The 20,721-nt window shown below is 40.9% G+C and overlaps 3 protein-coding genes and 1 long non-coding RNA gene across 8 annotated transcripts; 1 reads left to right on the top strand and 3 right to left on the bottom strand.

Annotated features, from left to right (window-relative positions):
* Window positions 1-127: 127 nt before the first annotated feature.
* On the bottom strand, window positions 128-4,844 carry LOC118279174 (RNA-binding protein 5-A). 2 transcript variants are annotated; one of them, XR_007705905.1, is made up of 4 exons: window positions 4,647-4,844; window positions 2,307-4,514; window positions 1,864-1,923; window positions 128-1,187 (listed from the first exon to the last, which is right to left on the bottom strand). XR_007705905.1 is itself a non-coding variant. In XM_050698263.1 (3 exons), exon 2 carries the CDS (start codon window positions 4,503-4,505, stop codon window positions 2,307-2,309), a length of 2,199 nt encoding a protein of 732 aa, XP_050554220.1. In that variant the 5' UTR covers window positions 4,506-4,514; window positions 4,647-4,844; the 3' UTR covers window positions 128-1,923. The 2 variants fall into 2 exon arrangements, 1 of the variants encoding a protein (XP_050554220.1); XM_050698263.1 differs by having other exon boundaries at window positions 128-1,923.
* An 863-nt stretch (window positions 4,845-5,707) lies between these two features.
* Window positions 5,708-9,656, bottom strand: LOC118279306 (uncharacterized). Of its 2 annotated transcripts, XM_035598961.2 has the most exons (6): window positions 9,522-9,656; window positions 8,837-8,908; window positions 8,463-8,638; window positions 8,003-8,149; window positions 7,141-7,794; window positions 5,708-6,902 (listed from the first exon to the last, which is right to left on the bottom strand). In XM_035598961.2, the coding sequence occupies exons 2-6, from the start codon at window positions 8,871-8,873 to the stop codon at window positions 6,765-6,767; spliced, it is 1,152 nt and encodes a 383-aa protein (XP_035454854.1). In that variant the 5' UTR covers window positions 8,874-8,908; window positions 9,522-9,656; the 3' UTR covers window positions 5,708-6,764. The 2 variants fall into 2 exon arrangements, with proteins under 2 accessions (XP_035454854.1, XP_035454855.2); XM_035598962.2 differs by lacking the exons at window positions 8,837-8,908; window positions 9,522-9,656 and having other exon boundaries at window positions 8,003-8,172; window positions 8,463-8,610.
* Window positions 9,657-10,361: 705 nt separating this feature from the next.
* Window positions 10,362-16,383, bottom strand: LOC118279226 (esterase FE4-like). Of its 3 annotated transcripts, XM_050698266.1 has the most exons (11): window positions 16,210-16,383; window positions 15,288-15,442; window positions 14,423-14,568; window positions 13,904-14,046; window positions 13,550-13,735; window positions 13,191-13,381; window positions 12,540-12,708; window positions 12,068-12,284; window positions 11,558-11,667; window positions 10,956-11,091; window positions 10,362-10,617 (listed from the first exon to the last, which is right to left on the bottom strand). In XM_050698266.1, the coding sequence occupies exons 1-11, from the start codon at window positions 16,298-16,300 to the stop codon at window positions 10,449-10,451; spliced, it is 1,713 nt and encodes a 570-aa protein (XP_050554223.1). In that variant the 5' UTR covers window positions 16,301-16,383; the 3' UTR covers window positions 10,362-10,448. The 3 variants fall into 3 exon arrangements, with proteins under 3 accessions (XP_050554223.1, XP_050554225.1, XP_050554224.1); XM_050698268.1 differs by lacking the exons at window positions 15,288-15,442; window positions 16,210-16,383 and adding an exon at window positions 15,159-15,281; XM_050698267.1 differs by lacking the exons at window positions 15,288-15,442; window positions 16,210-16,383 and adding an exon at window positions 15,030-15,152.
* A 1,757-nt stretch (window positions 16,384-18,140) lies between these two features.
* Window positions 18,141-20,190, top strand: LOC126911371 (uncharacterized). The gene is made up of 2 exons (XR_007705908.1): window positions 18,141-18,841; window positions 19,539-20,190. It is a non-coding gene; the product is annotated as an uncharacterized LOC126911371 (long non-coding RNA).
* The last annotated feature ends 531 nt before the right edge of the window (window positions 20,191-20,721 follow it).

The raw sequence follows: 20,721 nt of genomic DNA, 5'->3' as shown, positions 1-20,721 counted from the left end.
AGCAAGAGGCCTAGCCACCGCACTCACCGTGCGGTCTAAAAGAAATACAAAGCAATTAACTGATGTTCTTGTTGAGACTAGGTATGGTAAGTATTCAGTAGAAATAAAAGCCACCAGTAACGGTCAATAAAGTAAAATAAAATACATTTTATTTTTACAAGATACAGGGACGCTCAATAAAAACTTAAGCTATCTAAAAAACCTGCAAAATTATTTGTAATAGTTCATTTAAACTACACCACACATCCACATTGTTTATCTACAAAAGATAATAGATTTTAACACTTTAGTATAACATGAAATCGCGAACGTTACGTTATGCCGAGCAACCGACAATTTGTTATATGTTCACTAAATGAGGTAATTAATTACTTATACTAATGGAAGAAAAATGTACCCACTACAGTTTCTTATACGGTTTGGAACGTTTCTGATTGTAAGCTTTGTTGCTTTGGAGCAATGTCTAATATATTAGTCACAGACGACATATCGTAACGTCGCGGCCACTTGTGATCTAAACTAAGTACTAACGCAGTTTGTACAACAACTGGAGCTTGTTGAGCTACTAACAGTCTCTACATTGGAAAACGATGACATAGTCTCTATATAATTAATTAAAGTACATAGCTCATTTACATGGTAATAATAGTTCAATATCTTTCCATAGTATTCTGATAGTAGTCATTATTGCGTTACCTAATCGTTGATCTTTGTTTAATCTATATAGTAACTAACTTGCAATAACTTTAGAATAACATGACAACCTTTATATTCACCCTAGTCAGGTAGCAGGATGCAGGCCCTGCTACCTCGATGGATTCCTCTTTAAGCTAATGTATCACCCTGCCACAATTACTTATTCAACTGCCAATTATCTAGAATATATAACAAACTAAAAATAAATGCAATGAGTTTCATTGTCTTTAAATATATGAATATATTCTCATAACAATTCAACTAGCTATGACATAAAATAACTAAACATTTCGATATAATTCTTTAAAATATAAATAAAAATAGACTTTACATTTACGAGCTAGGTTGGAGCATAGAATGTAAACACTAAGGATTGCTTTAAGTTTGAATCTCACAATTGGTGTTCTATCTATCTATCTATATCCTTAACTACGAGTATACAGGTTTGTAACAATGTTTGGCAACTCGCTGCGGGATCTGGCATGTAGTCTCTGTAAGGTAAATGGTCATATTCATCAGTAAACGGCCGTGGCTCGGTCTACACACCGTTTCTTCATACACAACACTACAGTCACAGTCTATCACAATCTGTCCAATGTCCTGTTTCTTCATCGCTTGACTTGTACAGACCTATGACGCATGGCGTTAACGTTTTTAGCAATTTGTTACTCGGAACTAGTCCACAAGTAGCATTCATTCAAAGACAAAGGAAATTATACGACGGAATAATTTACTTTTATGGGTAGCATTCTTCAATAACATTATCCTTGAGCACTAGGTAATTGAGAAGGTCACAGTTTCATATTAAATTTTATTGTAGCCAAATACAAATCGATATCTCTGATTTATTTAAACTAATAATAAAAACTGATTGAGAATACCTACTGTGCTAAAATAAAAATCTTATAGTCCTGATCCTAACAACTAATAAGTTCATAATAACGTCAGGTTGAACAATGCTAAAAATGCCAATCACCATAATAAAGAAACACATTTGCTAAACAAGTAACAGAAAAGAATTTAGTGAACCTCCTGTATCTTGATGAGTGGAGCAACATGTGTGTAATGGACACTGTCTGCATCCGTCATTATATACAATACCTGAGCACAGCTGTGGAGCAAACAACATTAGGTACATGTAGTGTGACTGGCAGATTCAATACTTACCATTTGGAACGTCGTGATTTCTGAGTGACGACCCTCAGAAGGAGCTTTGAGCGCCAACATCTAGTGTAGTGAAATCAGAATCAAACCATTAGAATCTGGGTATTGTTGTATACCAATGTACCACAACCTTGGACCTTATTCTCATCAGTACTAGTCTTAGAGCACAAGCAATCTTCAAGACTTCTCCTTAAAACATGAGCCACATAGACAACTTTACCACACATTCCTAATACATATGGGTAAAATATTAAATGTCACTATCATCTAATTTCATACTTCAAGTCTTGTTTTAAAATACATTGCAAATGAAGAAATCTTCAACACCTGACAATATAAATAGAGCTTTCTCTCTTTAACAACATAAACAATTGACTGACCTGCGATCCAAACCTGCAAACAAAATAATTATTGTAATACAAAAAGTAATAAAGTACAAAACCCACCTATTTCCCTTCCTCTTGTCCGACAACCTCCTTATATCTTGCTATCATTAGCTTTTTGACTGTGTCTCTGTATGTCTCCCCGGGGGTGGGAGTATAGATACCCCGCTTCTGGCCCAGCCCTGCTAGACTCGGGCGCTGTTCAGCTTCAATGGGAGCAATTCTTCCTTGCTCTTCTTTACCAAGCCCTCTGCCTTCTGACCAGCCCATCTTTTGTAGCATCTTACCTCCGATAGTGTCAACGACCGATGGTGGAGGATGCGGCGCCATCGGTGGAGGCATAGAGTCCGGCGGGTCGTACCGCTTGCGTATAATGGGCGTTTCGTCTTCACCAAATTTCATTCGTCTCTCTGCGGCCCTGTCTCTGTACCCGTTCATTTGCGGGATCAGGTCGTTCTTCTTGCGGAACTCGGCCAGGTTCTGTTTGTGGAGGTCTGACAGTGATTTGTGTTTGTTCAGTACATCAGCAGACGGGAACCGTCGCTTACAAATGAGACAGGTGAGTTTGCTCCAATCTATAATGCCTTCATCACTATCAAATGTGTTCTCAGTGTCAGACACTTTTTTCATTAGAAAATCGTCTCCTGTGGGTGGTGGAGATATCTCCCTGACATGTGTCAGAGATGGACCAGAGCCTAACACAGAAAAGCCTATGTCAGCTGATCCTTTACTGGCTCCTACATCTAGGGGCTGTTCCATAACAATATTACTCCTAGCATTCTCTTTCTTTTGGTTCAAAGTTCTCGCCCACCTCTCCATGTCTTTAGCTATCTTTTTGGCAACTTTGACTTTATCTTCTTTGTCTTTCTTCTTCTTTTCCTCTGGCTCTTTCGCAATGGTGTTCTCTGTGGTGGCTGTGGGTGGGTTTGGCAGTTTGGGCTGCTCAGTGTTCTGCTGTGCTTGTGTAGCAGCTATGTAAGTATTGCTGGCAGCATCCCAATACATGTACTGGCTTGTTTGGCTGTTGTAGAAGTATTGACTAGTACCATCATAGTACAAACCTGTGGCTGGGTCATAGTAGTACCCGGAAGTCTCATCATACATAAAAGTTCTAACATCAGGGGGACTATACACAGTTTTGCCATCACCAGTTGGAGCTTTCACTGTAGGGGCAGTTTGTGCAGTAGAAGTCACAAATACTGGGACACTAACAGGAGTCCACGCTAGGTGGCGAGCCTGGGCTGCAGATATGGCAGACTGAGCTACTGCAGCAGCTGCATTCACTCTGTCTGCCTCAGACATTGCCTGAGCTGATGAATTATAATTAGACATTTGAGCATAGTAGGAAGAATAGTCTGCACTAGGAGGTTTAGAAATTTTCTTAGGTTCATTATAGAAACTGACAAGAACCTCTCTCCCATCAATCTCCAGTGGAGGCTGCAGGGAAGCTAGCTCAGAGTGAGCTGCTGTAGAGTCAGCAATGGAATTGAAATTAATATAAGCCAAACACTTGGATGCGCCAGTTAAAGTCTCTCTGCCAATAGTGATGCCTGCGATGGAATCTAAAACAGTCTTTGAGCATCTTTCTTTTATAACTTCTAATATTTTCTCCTCTGTTGTCAATGCATCCAACCTTCTGAACAACAATCGTTTAGTGATGCCAGCACTCTCTGATAGTAGATTCCTGTCATTGTCACCTCCATACACAATGCCATCCGACCTCTTTCCTTGACAGTTCCGCCGGTAGCACACCTGGCGCCGCTTGAAGTTGTACAGCCCACACTTACAGAACCAGTCCCCAGGGGATGCATTGATGGCCTGGTTGTCGTCATGTTTGTCTCTGCTGTCGTACTTGTTGTCGTACTCCAAGTCCATACGGTCGCGACTGTTGGAGCGGCTGCTAGACCTAGAACTGGCTTTGCGATCTAGCTCGCTAATGTTGGGCGGGGATGGCGGTGCCGGTACGTCACGTTCACGGTCATCGTAACGCTTGGGCGACCGGCGGCGGTCGCGGTCGCGGGGTCTGTCGTACCGCTCGCGACGGTAGCGGTCGCGGCGCTCGCGGTCCTCGTCCCTATCGCGGTCGTAGCGGTCGCGGTCGCGGTCGAAGCGATCGTGGTGGTGGCGCTCGGCGCGCGGCTCCCGACGCTCGGGGCTCGCGCTCCGCCGCGACTCCCACACGGGCGAGCGCGGCCTGCCCTCCGCCCACCTGTCGTCGTCGCCCCACCTCGTGTTCCTCTCGTCACGGCCTCGCCACGACATCGTACACGCCTGTGAACATCACCCGTACAAATAAAGCGACTGTACTCACAAACCGTTCGACGCCGCAGTCCCATTTCCTCCATGATGGTTGGCCTACAATCGTCGTTCAATAACCTTTCTCCTCGCCGTTCTATTGTTTACCTGCGCAGTAGCCACTGAGAAGATAATATATGCCTTTATTTACACGCGATTAACAAGTTACAGCGGAATAACACTCAAGTAGAGTATAACAAACTCAATTTTTAATTTTTTACTCGAAATTATACTCAAAAGCATAAAGTACGCGTCAAGAACGCCATGTTTTTCTAATGTACTAGTGATGTGATGTCATTCCTAAACTGACAGTTGGTTTATAAGAATGACATTTAGTGCATAGACAAAAGCATAGAGTTGGTGGTTTAGTAGAATATTCGCGTATTCGATATTCAATATCATTAAAATGATTTCTTTAAGTAAATAATTATTGACTTTGAAAATGTTGAAAACTATGGAGTGTTTCACGTTTAGTAAAAGGTGTTGTCTATTTTTTAAGTTAATGAATTGTTTTTAGCAGCCACATCGACAGTCGGACAATTATATTACGATTGGTATTGAAACGTTGCGTAATAAAATAAATTATTCCGTTATTCTTACAATCAATATTTTATTATAATAACATGATACGATGCCATAATGTCTTAGATTTCTCACAAAGTTGCACTGAGTACAACGTAGTTGCATTGCAGTTGCACAACACTACGGACAAAAAATAATATCATGGCGCCATCTGTTACCTGTATTTATTTACGAATAATCCATAAATCCATACTAATAGGAAAAGTTTGACCGTCTTTTTCCCTATACTTATTATACTCTTTGACCGTCTTTCACGGCAAAACCGAGCGACGCACTAACAATAATTTTTAGCTTGACCTGTTTTTCTTTATACGCTACTACTTCATACACTCTTCGGTGACCATACCTACAATAGGAAGAGAAGGGCATTAAAACAGTTTATCATAAAAAATATTTTTATATATTATCTTGCTTGTTTTGTTGAAGGGATGGAGAGTGACATATTTTTATGCTACTCAATGTTTCTAGCCCTCCACTTCCATACAATTCGGCTGGTATGGTAGCAGCTCTTTATGAAGTTTCTTGTCATGGAGTAATCTTAGGATTCTTTTTATTTGATACACGAAACGTAAATAATAACGAATAGATATTGAATATGATTTATTTTCCTTTAATATTAAATGATGACCATGTCATAAATACTAGTGGATTGATAAAATGAATAGCAGACATCCTGCTTACTACACAACTAGCTACTCACTACTTGATATAAGCGCAACATTCGAAATGATTCCTAGTACACAGTATGTAGGGTACTTACATCTAGAATTACATAATTTATGCTAAACAATAATCAAATAAATCTTACAATAAAATACACATTTTGGTCTAAATGTCCCGAAATAAAATCAGTGTTCAGTCATTTTATATAAATATCTAAAATAGCAATAATTTAACTACTGCTGTTACAATAGTGACAGTAGCGACAGTATGTAAATCTAAATACAATATTTATACAATTACAACTAAGTGTAGGTACATCATGTTCAACAGTAGAAAGCATTGGTTATTCATCGTGGAATGTCGGCGTACATGTATAGGTACAGTAACATCTATGAAGGTTGAATATCAGCAGCTCTACAAGCCGAGGTATACTCACACTTGTATTACAAATAAAATCTAATAAACAGACACCAATCTATGAAGGAATAGCACTACACTGAGAATGTCTCTGTCATTACAATCACTGTGTTGCAACCCGCACTGAGCCAGGAAGCTTACTTGTGTTGTATGTAACACAAGTTATATTTGAGCGACTTCAAACTCGCCAGGAATGTGACGCCTTGAACACGGGAGCTAGTACTTGTGAATCATACCAAGTACTGCAGCAACTTATTTATTTACTCAAACATTTTCTTACTTATTACATGATGACGCGCTAGCCAGTAATTTTGATAACATGAGCTTAGCTTGTATGACTATTGCCATATTAGTTTCTGATATTTTTTAAACACAATGAAGGTGGCATGTTTAGTTTACTGATACATGTAAGACATTTGGAAATGATATAGCATGGCAAATAGGTCTGCTAGCTCAGCGCAATAGCGCGGTCAGGTAACAAGCCAAGCTGTTGGTATGAGTAAACAATTAGTTGTTACTGATCTCCATGTCCTCAGGAACGTCACCTTCCTGGTAGGTGTAATACTAATCTCTCGTCCCGGCCAGCAAGTGTTCCTGCAGCGTGTTGATCTCACGCTCGATGTTCTCTCGAGCCGCAGACTCGAAGCATTCGAATTCTGGAGAGTGGAACAGCTTCGGGATTTGACTAAATTGGTTCAGCACCTGCAAATATACAGAGAAATTCAATCATGTATCAATCGAGTCAATTAAAATCATTTAGACTTATCTTATTATTATCCATTCCAATTATGGAGAAGAATGAACAAGAAGCTGAGAAATTCCATAGTTAGTCTTTTACCATCAGTTTCACAATGAAATTCTTGGTTAAGTCAGTTGAATTATGTGAGATCAATGTAACACCAAAGTCAAAAAGACAATAAGAGATAAGTAGGCAACTGACCTTGATCCGGAGCTGCACGTAGTTGTCGTTGGTGAGCTTGGAGTACTCGGCGCGCACGAGCTTGGCGTGTGCGTCGTACTCCTCGCGCGAGGCGGCCAGCACGGCCAGCTCGCAGTCGCCGAAGAGCTGCAGGTCCCGCAGCGGGGCCGGACCCGCCGGCGACACGCCGCGCACCAGGACGCGCTCCACCTCGTCCGCCGACTCGCCGTCCTCGTCCTCGTCGTCTCCCTCCCCGTCCTCGTCTCCTTCAGCCTCCGCCTCCGCGTCCCCGTCGTCCTCTCCCTCGCCAGAGTCGTCCACTTCTATGGGATCGTCGGCCGTGGTGGAGTCCGGCATGTTGGGGTTGTCGCTGGAGTGCGTGGTGGAGTCAGGCGGCGGCATGTGTGGCTTGGACAGTGCGGCCGCGGACGCGGAGTCGGCGGGGCCACTGGCCTCGTTGGCGTCCAGGTCCGTGTCGTGCCCGGGGTCGGGCCCGTCGGTGTCGCGGCCCTGGTCAGCGCCGTCAGAGTCCCCGCCATCGGAGCTGGTGGAGGAACGTTCCTCCTCCTCCTCCTCCTCAGGGGAGGAGCCGTTGGACGTGGAACTGCAGTGTCCGCCGCTCCACTGCGCCTCGTCGTCCGTCAGCAGCGCAAGGATGTACGACGTCAAATCTTGCTGTAAGGTATCAACATGTATATTTTAATTAACAGTTATTGATAGTGCCATTGAATGTTATTAATATTGAAAGAAATATTTGCCTAACACCACAATTTAAAGCAAGTTCATCTTGTTTTAAATATATATAACTGTAAAAATTGTTCTCTTCTCAGTTCTCACCCATTGTCAAATTATTTACAGCAGTACAGACTCAGTAATTACGCACCGACTGTGGATGCAGTCTCAGCAAGTCAGACAGGAGTTTGACGGTGAGTTCGGAAGGAGTATGCCTGAGCACGATGGCCAGCTTGAAGGCGGCGGGCTGGATGACGTCGTCCACGCCCTTGTTGAGCAAGTTCTGCCACACGCCCGCCTGCAAGCCAGCAATATACATCGCTGTTACAAATAAAAACAAATCAATAACACCTCTGTAGTATGGGAATTAAGCACATTATTTTGTTTTAAGTGCAAGTGTGAGCAAGCATGTATTATATTATAATGTACTGAATGAAATGAGAATAAGATGATAACTCTTTGCTGGGCGGCCTATCACAAGCAGTGATTTCTTCCAAGCAAACTTCTGATGGTTTAAAGACATTAAGAAAAATTGAGAAAGGTGCAAACATTTGAAATTGTGTAACAGAAAAACTATGCATTGCTCAGACAGTGAGGTCTCAAGACAGTACCTGGTACGCTACACAGTTTCGGAGTGTGTGCCAGAGTGACTCCGGAGGAGAAGCTTCCACCACCTGCTTCCAAGCATCATCAGCATCGGGAGCGACCAATGTGTTGCAGGCATTGCGCCACATACGCATGGCAGAGCACCCCTGCGGCTCACCAGATGTCACCGGAGCACTCAGCACTGATATACAGACAGATGACTTAGGATACCATTATGTTAGACATTATCAAATATTAGTTATTTCTATATTGTTCATTGTTCAGTAATTAGAAGTACTGAAAGGCTAGGGGCATAAGTGTACAGCTATTAGTTAATTTGCTGTAAAATATAGTGAAATGTTTTTTTTTATGTTCTGTCTAAAGAAAATAGTGTTCTCACCTCCCATGTCGGGTTCTCTCCACCAGTTGTTTGCCATCTTGCCGGGTGTAGCCCGACGGGCTTCGAATTAGACTGAAAATTACATGAGAGGTCTGTCATTATCATTGGCATATAACAGTCCTAATATTGAGAAAAGGCCTCTTCTCACATTACGTATGTAGATTTTTATTGTAAACTAAGCAAGACACTGGTCACAGTTCATTGGGACACATCTTCAGCCAATTAAGTAAATAAACTCCAATAATAATTGATTCCGTCTGGCAGTCGCCGCACGAGTCGAGTTTCAATCAACAACACTATGTACGTGTAATAAAATTGACTTTTAATAATTTTATCTTGTAAACTATTAGTAAATAAACATGATAGCTGTAGTTGCGAATAAAAATCGGCAACCTTAGCCATGTCGCCCGGTGCGGCCCAGTCAATACTTGGCCAACGTAAAATCCGAGTGTCGGACAGATGTACAAGTTAATCATGTTATTATATGGTGAACATCCTTTGAATATAAACGAAGAAGTCATTTTATACTATGTTGTACTTGAATTAAACAAATACGACAAAACTTATTGGTATTTTGAGTGAAAAATTAAACAAAATATAGATGACGTTAAAACTTTGTGACAAAAGAATCACGAATTATTAGTGATGTTATTACTGACAATTAAAACAAAAACAATCTACTTACATTAAGAATCCAGGCTAGTCTTCAGCACAATAATATTATTTGTACGAAATTAATTAATTCACAGTCAGCCGCTTAGAATTTTCGCCGACTGTCATGGCGGCTCGATACTAGGGAGGAGGCCGAGCAAGAGAACTCGACACAGCTGCTGAACTATTTTTTGGCGATTTACACTCGTAATCATCGATCGATTTGAAAGTTTACGATCTAGATAGAAATATAGGGTGATATAGGTAGGCAAATACTGTAAAAAGTTTAGTACCTTATCCCGACAATCACTTATTATTATTTTTATTTCTAGCTGTAAACGTACAAAATTATTAAAATCATTAGTCTGTACACATTATTTACCATACCAAAATAGATATTACTTACTCGTAGAATTAATTTCAAAATAATGAAATGCCAATGTTGTCGATGAACATATACAAGTCGACTCGTTTTAATGATACAGAACAGCACTATTGGAACTGTAGCTTACGCCTGCGCACAAATTGAATGGCCTTTATTCATCATCTGAAAATCAGTCTCTTGTTAGGTTCCATCAATCTAAACACCTAGGTACATAGTGTATACCTATGAATGATCACACAGTAGGTAGGTTGGTATGGTCTGTAGACGACGCACGGTCGATCACGGTTAGAGCGCGCGCTCTTTTTAAAATCAGATTTATTTATTACAAATACCTGCTTTGAAGTAGGTAGATAACATAACATAAAACTTCAGTCTGTGCTTCAGTTCTATAAGAAGTAGACAGTGGTAGTACAGTCTGGATAGAAGCATTTGATGTCCATGGACACACAGATTCATCCTAGGTGTAATGAATAAATGAGGAATAAAAAGTTTTAGTACTTAATAGGTATTTTAATTTTATTGTTCTTTATTAATTATACTTTAATTTTATTATAATTTTAGTAGAGTATCAATACATCAATACTGTATGTGGTACAGTTGGTCCCAAACATGGAATCTCTCTTCATAAAGGTTCTGTTTGACGGTGAAGTCGCCGGTGACTCGCAAGTAGGTCCTGTTGTCGGGCGTCATGGCTGGCCAGGACAGTGAGGCCAGTTCTCCAGTGTCTTCGCGAGGATTAGGGTCACTGACATCAAAAGGAATAATGTAGCAAATAAATAGGTACGAGAGTAATACCTACATACCTACTCACATTACGCTAGTAGGTAGTAAGTAGTTACTTATTGTTTAACATTCTGAGTCTGTAGACTCATAGGTAACTACCGAAGCTGATTGCGAGTCATAATATGTTTTAAAACTGACCAAATCTAATACCTTGCTTTAATTGGGAATTAAACCCGAGACATCTTGGATGGTAGCAGGTAGTCACACTTGTTATTCCTCCACCTAGCAACTCTTTACTTTGAAGAGTTTTGTAAAAATAAACAATAGGTAGGTAATGACTCTACCAATACGCGTACGCACCCATATCTAGCGAAGTTATACCAGATGGCCGTCATTTTGTCCACCATCTTGGAATCTTCTGTGTCAGCGACATCTATCGTCGGGAAGCGGTAGCTCAGCGTGAACAAATAAATCAGATCGTCGTGATGTGCTGCGCCTGAGGAAACAATGTTTCATAAAGTCACAGTCAAAATTATTTAACAAAGACATACATAGATCTTGAAAGGTTTTCCATAATCGGTACGTTTGGCAAACAGATAAGATTGGATTAGGTTGTAGATGTACCTATCTCTTATTTATCTTCTCTGTAGTTTCGTTCTTGGCAGAACGATTGCAGTCACGTTGATGTGGCCGTACCTATATTTGTGTTGGAGGCGGATAGGTACTATGCCACTACGGTCTTCCGCCATCTCTCCCTATTTGTGGACTGTTTGGTGCAGTCTGACACAGGGTTTTCTATTGCTGATTTCATTACAGCGCATTGATATGTATTATGCAGGATTGTAGATAAGTAGGCCACAAAGTTGTTTGTCTTGAAAGGACCTTGCTGTCCGATCCTCAGAGACCAGAGATCCGTTAATGTTAACTAACTTGTATATAATGATAGGTGCTGTTAGACTCACGGACTGGTTTCTTAGTGACTGGGTCCTCGTAGTGACTGCGGTTGCCGACGTACGCGAACTCGGTGTAGTATACTGGGTGGGACGAGTGGCGACACATCAGGTTCGCCATCCTGAAGGAAATACAATATGTTCATTAGAATACATCAAACATTAAATTAATTAAGACGAAAGAAAAACAGATGGCGCTAAAAGTCTGTTTGATTTTTAAAAAGAGGAGTTTCGTGAATTCTATTAATGTTCCTGTCTTATGTCTTGGTAGCTCAATTGAGTGAGTATGTTTTGGGTCCAACCAGACAAACATTAATTATTTTGGTCATGTTAATTGAATATGTGGGTGACTGTGTTGTTGGTGTGCTTATTGTTAAATAAATAAATAAACCAACCAACTGGTGGGAGCTAAAAATATAATAAAGATAGTAGGTTCCTGGTCACTAGGTGTCGGTCTCTACTTAACGTGGAATAAAGACGTGAATTAAATAGAAATATACTATAATGTATTTAGATACTTACCTATGTACAGGGAACGCAGTAATGGCATCTCCATACAGTTTCCCCAAGGCGTCCGCCGTCGCCGTGTCATTGCCCAGTGGCTGGTCTCCGAAGTACGCCTTCCTCAGCGCCGCCAGTCTGCCACTGGTCTCGTTGCGGGGAAGTATGAAGGAGATCGGAGCTATTCGGTCCCATTCGCTGTTCATCGTGTCGAGTAGCGTTTGATTGTTTAGGACGGCTGAGGAAATAATTAGAACATTAATCATCAGGTTCAAAATCTACTATTGGCCTCATCTACATAGATTGGAGACAACAGTTTAACAGAGAGTGCTGCTATCCAGTTTCTGTTAAATTGTGGTAATCCCTAAATTACGTAACGTAGACAACTGTCTACGTGTCGTAGGTCGAGTATGAGTACGAGTACCAATTCCAATGAGAAAATTATAGGTGAATAAAGTTCTACTCTGCACAAAGAATCACAAGAAAACCTCACTAAAAGCTTTCCAGAAGAATTCTCCGGTAGTCTGGCTGACGATGAATGGAACTGAGTGCATCCTGCCCTCTCGTATGGAGAGCATGGGGTCTTCTGTCAGGAACCGCTCCTGCCCGAAGTCGGGCTCCACTACCGGGCGCCAGAGGCTGAGGGGGTCGTAGCCGAACTCCTGAGGATTAACAATACTTACATTACAATTACATACATACTAGGTAAGGTAATAGCATTTTAGCAAACTTTTAATCACGTGCAGTGAGTAGGTAAGTAAGCAAGAATTTCTACTAGCTAATAAAGTCGAAAATAAGAACGGTATAAATAAATAAAATATGAATTGAAAAAGACTAAGAACGCTACTAGTATATCAAGGAAGCAGGATTACACAAAGCGTTTAGGAAATCGTTATTAGTAATTCTGATTGGAGTCACCCTAAACCTCACAGGAGAATTTCTGGAAAAAGGCCTAAGGGTGGTGTACTCTTAACTGAAGTGCTCGTGTTATCAGGAGCAATTAATGATGGGTTGTAGAACAATGACACTCCGAAGTTTCAGCCACCAGAATCGGTGTTTCAGTTACAAATTTCAACCAACAGCAGGAAGATGGTGAGTGATTTTTTGTTAAGAAAAATATTTAGCTTTAATAAATTAATCTTACAAAGAATCCCAGAACAGATCCAGCTATTTCTTGCCACGGTTTAGTCTTGAGGCATTCGTAGAGTGCAGTGAGATTGTTTGCAGGACACTTGGAGACTGTGGCCTGTTTGATGGCCAGGTCCACACGGTCAGGTGGACTCGCCACCTTCGACGTCGGGGACCCGCTGAGAGCAATGGCGCGGTGAAACAGACCTGGAGTAAGAAGATCGTCACGTAAGTTTTAGGTGTGGAAAATTCTCAAGTTCTCTCCTCGGTTAAAGATAAATTAAGTCATGTCTTGTAAAAAGTTAAGCCTTTACTTATTCCAAAAACGATACATGTGGAGAAGAATGAGTAAGAGGCTTCGTCTTTTAACAGTACCTTTGGACATGGGCGATATCATGTGCACCATGACACTGACGGCGCCGGCACTGCAGCCGGAGATGGTGACCAGGTCGGGGTCTCCTCCGAAGGCGGCGATGTTCCTCTGCACCCAGCGGAGCGCTGCCACCTGGTCCTTGAAGCCGTTGTTACCGGGGGCCAGCTGGTTGCCCAGGGCGAGGAAGCCTAGAACACGAACGAATTGGTAGCTTTACTCAGGGTAACGTGTAAAATGCCAGCAATAAAATGATGTCATCTAATAAATTTCCATTTATTTATCCTACAAACTCATCAAACCCTCTAATAGATGATGTTACCCAATTACTAGACGGTATTTATTTATGTGTGTCGTACCGAGAGAGCCGAGCCTGTAGTTGATGGTGACGAGCACGACGTCTCTGTCCAGCAAGTAGTGCGGGCCGGCCAGGTCGCTGCGGCCCGACATCGAGTAGAACCCGCCGGGGTGGATGAAGAAGATCACGGGGAGAGACTTGGTGCTGCGGACAACAGACAAATTTAAATACTATGTAAAAGTTGTCCCATCGAATAGAGGGTCTTTATGCGTCGCACTAAGTGTCGGTGCATAATATAGTATTGGTGCATTTCATTTGTCAAGGTCAAACACGCGACGGGTTAAGACAATAGCTTCCGAACTGATTTCGGTTATAAATTACTAGTGGCGTGGAGGATCCTGTATTTTACGTCATTAGGAAACGTCACCTATATTATTCTTGACTCATAACAGATGACGTGATAAAGGTCGCAGGGAGACGCTGCATGCCGATCTAGAAGTCATTGAGGAAGGGATCAGTGGAAGTCTTGGACTGACATGATGATGATAATAATATTCATTCATAGTGTACTAAGGTTTACCTGTTGCGGCCACCACCCGGAGTGTACACGTTGATGGTGAGGCAGTCCTCGTCCACGAAGTACCCGGGGCTGGCGGGCCGCGGGCATGACGGACCCTCCTCACTGGCGTCCACTACTCGGTCGTAGTGCAGGATGAGGTGCGGGGGCTGAAGGAAATGATGTACATTCAGTAAATAGGCTAAATAATACTTTCACATGTGAGAGCCGTACTTCGGTGAGAATGGGCCGGAGTACTTACCATCACGGCCTTACGGACAATCATCTTGAAGTATTTTTTTTTTTTTTTTGAGGGGGCAAAATCATCCAATGACTTCTCCCGCCTTGGGCGAGGCGAGAGGGAGGGTCAGACTCTTAGTGACTAAAAACCACCCCGTTCCTTCTCCTGCTTTTCGAGCCGGAGCCCCGGTAAACCCGCTAGGTAGTTCGCAGCTCCGGATATCTTGAAGTAATCTTGCGTTGTATTTTACGGTATGGAAGAGGTTACCCAAGGTCGAATGCTTCTTCCATGAACCTTCAAGAGCTCAAGACTCCTCTGGTATTCCTAGTGTTCATAGTTGGCACTAATTGCTACCATCAGATATATTTGTCTACTCTTGTAAAATGTTACCTGGAACCTCAGTGCCCCGACGGGTGGGTCCGCGTACCGTATCCCGCGGTATGCCTGGAAGCGTCTCCCGCGGCGCGTCTCCATCCAGGACTAGATTACACGCTATATACTTATATATGCGGATGTTACCTGGAACCTCAACGCCCCGACGGGTGGGTCCGCGTACCGTATCCCGCGGTATGCCTGGAAGCGTCTCCCGCGGCGCGTCTCCATCCAGGACTAGATTACACGCTATATACTTATATATGCGGATGTTACCTGGAACCTCAACGCCCCGACGGGTGGGTCCGCGTACCGTATCCCGCGGTATGCCTGGAAGCGTCTCCCGCGGCGCGTCTCCATCCAGGCGCCGCGGAACGTGCCCGATACGCTGTGTGTGATGGGACCATCTTTATTACTGCTGCTGGTATTGGCTGGAGACACAATATTATAAGATATAACGTCATGCCATATATCTCCGAAGGGGTAGGCAGAAATGTACATTACGGCAGGTAATGACACTATGTACACCCACATTTCAACATTTGTGTTATTTGTTACATGTAATAGGAGGTGAGTCTATTGCCATATACTGATCACACTGTAATTGTTCACAATCCGTACGTGCTACCACTGAGTAATTTTCCAAAAAAACCGATAAAAGCCCAAAAATATTTCCCCCGGCTCGGGAATCGAACCCGAGACATCTTGTCTGGCACTTGCGACCACTTAACCAACGAGGTAGTAAAAATGGATGTATTTAATAATTTTTCAGTGACCAATCATTATTTCTAAGCTGTCTGCCAAGTGTTTTTTTTTATGAAACATAAGAATCGTATATATCGCCGGTAAACGAGCAGACGTATCACCTGATGGTAGGCAATCGCCGCCGCCCATGGACACTTGAAACACCAGAGGCTTTACAAGTGCGTTACCGGCTTTTTGGGAGTTAGGAATTTAAGGGTTGTTGTTCGGGAATGGGGATGGGGAAGATTGGGAAGGGGGGAATTGGGCCTCCGGTAACCTCACTCACACAACGAAACACAACGCAAGCGTTGTTTCACGTCGGTTTTCTGTGGTATCACTCCGGTCGAGCCGGCCCATTCGTGCCGAAGCATGGCTCTCCCACACTTAAAAAAGTGTAGGGAATATGGCCCTAAAAATAAAATAATCTTCAGAGATAATTCGCATGTAAACAGACCTGCTGCTGTGCCATTATTCCCTGCGTCCACTACACACACTACCACAATCAAACACACACACACAACACACAGCAGTGTACGGCTACACATTTTGGTCAACAGTCAGCAATTTATGTCAGTACTGTCTCCACCAACAGCCGTCACACTACTGACGAGTGACGAGTGACGCGCTCCTGGCAAAACTTGTACATTTATTCAGACGTACATAAACGTAGGTAGCAGGGCGATTCTACAATATTTTTAAACCGATTCCTAGAACGGTTGTAGGTAATTTCCGTAGAGGTGCATTGTAACAACAGAAGTAAACTATGGACTGATTACAACTACGTATGTCTTGTGGTAATACTTCATTAGTTTATTTGCCTTCTACTTGGGACAAACCCAGGGCACTCGTAAGCAGTGCCGGCGTAAGGGCCACCGACACCCCGGGCGAAAATATTGTGGCGCCCACTTGAGGGAAGCAATATCTAGTGTTAGTAGTAGTTTTTAATTTTTTGGCGCCCCTCAGAATTTGTCGCCCTGGGCCATGGGCCCATCACGCCTCCCCTAACGCCGGCACTGCTCGTAAGCCACCGCACCTGACGAATGAGGACGTCTTGTGACTACAAAAACAATGCAATGAGTGATGAATAATGAGATTTGAACAAATCTTTATTTTTGTTATAAAAAATACTTACAATTTATTGGGATACCCGATATGTTCTTACTGTGGCTTCACCCAAAGAACCGTGGGATAAAAGTAACCCATGTGCTATTCCAAACCATAAGCTACCCCTGTTCCAAATGTCATCACAATCCTTTCAGCCGTTTTGACGTGAAAAAGTACACAAACATCCATAATTACAAACTCACGCATTTATAATATTAGTAGTATATACTCGTAGTAAGATCCAACGTACGATATCCACATACGAATTAACAAAGAAACCGCAATAGGTACCTACATTACCAGTGGCGTAGCGTGTCTTGGCGGGGCCCCGTAAAAAATTTTGTTTAGGGGTCCCTTTTTTCTTTTTTTTGAGGGAGGAAAATCATTCAGTTTCTTTTATCGTCTTGTCACTCAAGCCTTAAAGAAGGGACTTACCGATGCTATAACAGCGAGCCCATGTTTGGCGTTAATTTTCCCAAAGTTGCTGCCAACTTTGATTTCTGAAATGAAATAGTAGCCCCGTAGCCCTGTAGCCCAGGGGCCCACTATAATTGATACGGCACTAGCTGAGCCTCTGTACATTACTCATCTCGTACTTACAAGGAAAAGACAAACAATAATAAACATGTAAACTGGGAAAACCAGAACTAGTACTGCTAGTGCGGACCAAGTAGGTACCTACTGACTGTTTATAGATATTAGATACTAACTGGTTGTATTTCATTCACTTCCAAAACTAATTCCAAGTTAAGCATAAATAGTGGCCAAGAGACCAGAGAGAAAACTTAATAGGATGGCCTATTAAGTTTAGAATAAATAAATAAAATATGTTTGTGATACTTAGCCAATGTGCATTATTTTCGAGATAACTAGTTTAGTTTTTTTACTTCAAAACTCTACCTACCTACAATACTATAGCTATCAACAAGAATAAAATGCAATAGTCGTATACTTTGTATGCAATGTTATGGAGGAAAATAAATACAAGTTGTTTCGTTTAAAGAGTGGTCACCCGCAGACACCCTATTGCCTGATTTCTAAGAACAAAGCTTTGAGGTCTGCGCGCCGGGGCGAAAGAGTAGGGGGGAGTGTTTGGGAAACCTATAATGTCAAATGTAATCTAAACGTAATCTGATAGCTGACAATAATTATTATTATAAAAATAATCATCGACGACAAAATAAACATGAGAGAAAATAATAATTTCACAGAGAATCTCAACAATATAAATTGGGTTATTATTACCATACCATAAATATATGGATATGGACATTAATACACAGAGGTTGATACATGGTTTGGATCAAACCTTGATGGGGACAATAATATCGAATCGATTTGTAATTTAGAATCAATTTATTTAAAATCGGGTACGAAACTTTACAATATAAAATTACATTCTGAATAAGTTTATTAACATTTTTATATTCTGAGCGCCAAGCACGAATAACTATCGCATTCGTAATGTAAACGTATCGAGATGACGATATGTCATGAGACGTTAACGGAGTGTGGCAGCACGAAGCCTATTCTTTCAACTATCGAGAGCTCGCATCGAATTCGATAGTGACGTCATGCTAATGTAAACTAGAGAAGCAGCCAAGTGAACGATTTGAATGACTTATTGAGCATAAAGATTTCGTTTGAAAACTAAATTAAATTTATATATATATTTCAACCTTTGTCTACACGTTTTATGAAATAATATTTATTAAATAAATATTAATTATGTGCAAAAAGTTCTTAAAGCGAGTTAAGAGAAATATAACGTGACATTATCTATGAAAAAAAAAATAAGTACTTAGTTTCATAAATTTATATTTTTTTTTTATGATTTCCGAACGTCGTATTTGACATTTGTCATTTGCCGGTTGTTTGTTTGTTATTTTATCTTATGTAAATAAATAACAATTTTAACATGTTACATTTAAAATGAGGACGATTCAACTCCAATATGAGCTAATGGTGGAATTTATGCAAAAGTAAGTAAAGATTTCTAAATGTTTCTTTGATTAGCCCTTTTTTATGTGATGGACAATAATTTAACGGAGATTTGTCTAAACCCTCTCCGGGGTGGCAGTTACATTCAGGCCAAATGGAAGGAGCTAGTGGTTTGCACCAGAGTGAAATCTGGCGTACCGGTGAAATTCACCGGTGATTTGCCGATCTCCGGAGATTCACCGGTGATAACCGATACCAGTTATCACCGGTGATACCAGATAATTTCAAATCAAGTTTTTATTAATTGAAAAACAAAACAGAATAGATAATAAAATTGGACTTCAACGAACCCTGAACTCTTTGGAAAGCTAGTAGCAAGTGAATTGAACCACATAAACGGCCAAAATAATTAATATCATTCGAAAGAAGCAAATCAGTAAATAAATTATCTTAATTATGTATTAAATTAAAAACTGATGGTTAATAAATATTTCTATTATTTTAGTAGTATCAATATAGTATTAAAAATATTTTTTACATAAAAATATTCCATTTAGATATAATATGATCACCGGAGTTTAATCAGTTAACAACCGATTGATTTCAATCGAGTACTTTTACCGGTTATTCTCCGGTACTCACTGCTCCGGTGCAAACCCCTAGAAGGAGCCATTCAGGCAGCAGCGGATACTTAAACAATGTTTGTAATGTAATATTTGATGTATTATCTTTTTACAGATTGGAATATTTGTGGGACCAGTCCAATATTTCTGGGAGCAGTGGGCCTACTGTATTCCTACCACACCACTCACTGTTCCTCACGAAGCCTACCCTTCGCCAGCGCCTCCACCAACACCACCGATCCTCCATCCGAGGAAGATAGCTGGAATCCTCCACCAGTGAAAAAACCTAAAGCGAGTTTGATTAAAATGTGTATAGAGAATGACAAGAATACTATGCTAGGGAGCGTGAGAAAAGTTATTATTTTTTATTAGTTGGTTATTTTTTGTTACTTACTGTTAATTTTTATTACTTAGTTGATTATTTTTTGTTACTTACTGTTAATTTTATATTTATTTCAATTTTTCTGTTTTTATGTTATTTTAAAATATTATCAAAATATTGTTAATGGCATTGTATTTATAATAATTATTCTAACTGTGTCAATACTGTGAATGTGGTGCATGTCTATAAATTGATATAAGCACATGATCTTGTGTCTTCATCTTGTTTCTAATTAATGTCTTATAATAATAAATAAATAAATTATATATTATTGGGATTAAGATTAGAATAAAATAGTTTTTAAGTTATTTATATATGTATATACATTTTATTAACTATAAAAAGAGGATTTTGTAGAAAAAAGTAATAAAACACTTGAAATAACTATGGAGTCTATTTATTCTGTCCACCAAAATGTTTTTAGTAGTAGTTTTCTTTACTTATTTCCTATTACTGTGGATTACATCCTTCGGCACGAATGGGCTGGCTCGACCGGAGTGATACCACGGCCTCACAGATAACCGACGACGTGAAACAGCGCTTGCGATGTTTTGATGTGTGAGTGAGGTTATCGGAGGCCCAATTTCCCCCTTCCTAATATTCCCAATCCCCGATTCCCCAACAACCCTTAAACGTATTCGTTGTTGTTGGTACAATCGTTGTTAACGATCGTAAGTACTTGTTGTACTTTGTTGGTACAAAGACGGTCTTGGCATTTTATAAAAATCACTGCAAGCACTCACTGACTTCACAATATAATATATTTTGTATTATTACAAATTTCGATACCATTCTCACCGACAAATTCTCAGTGACAAATGTTTCGACTCGTTTCGATAGCCAGCTTTCGAAATTTACGTTACCGTACGTCAAAAGCTCGTTCGTGCTTCCAATTTGTGTCAAAATGTTCTAGGTT

The sequence above is a fragment of the Spodoptera frugiperda genome, chromosome 14, assembly GCF_023101765.2.
Source record: "Spodoptera frugiperda isolate SF20-4 chromosome 14, AGI-APGP_CSIRO_Sfru_2.0, whole genome shotgun sequence".
NCBI lineage: Eukaryota > Metazoa > Arthropoda > Insecta > Lepidoptera > Noctuidae > Spodoptera > Spodoptera frugiperda.
This window is presented reverse-complemented; position numbering and strand designations above follow the sequence as displayed.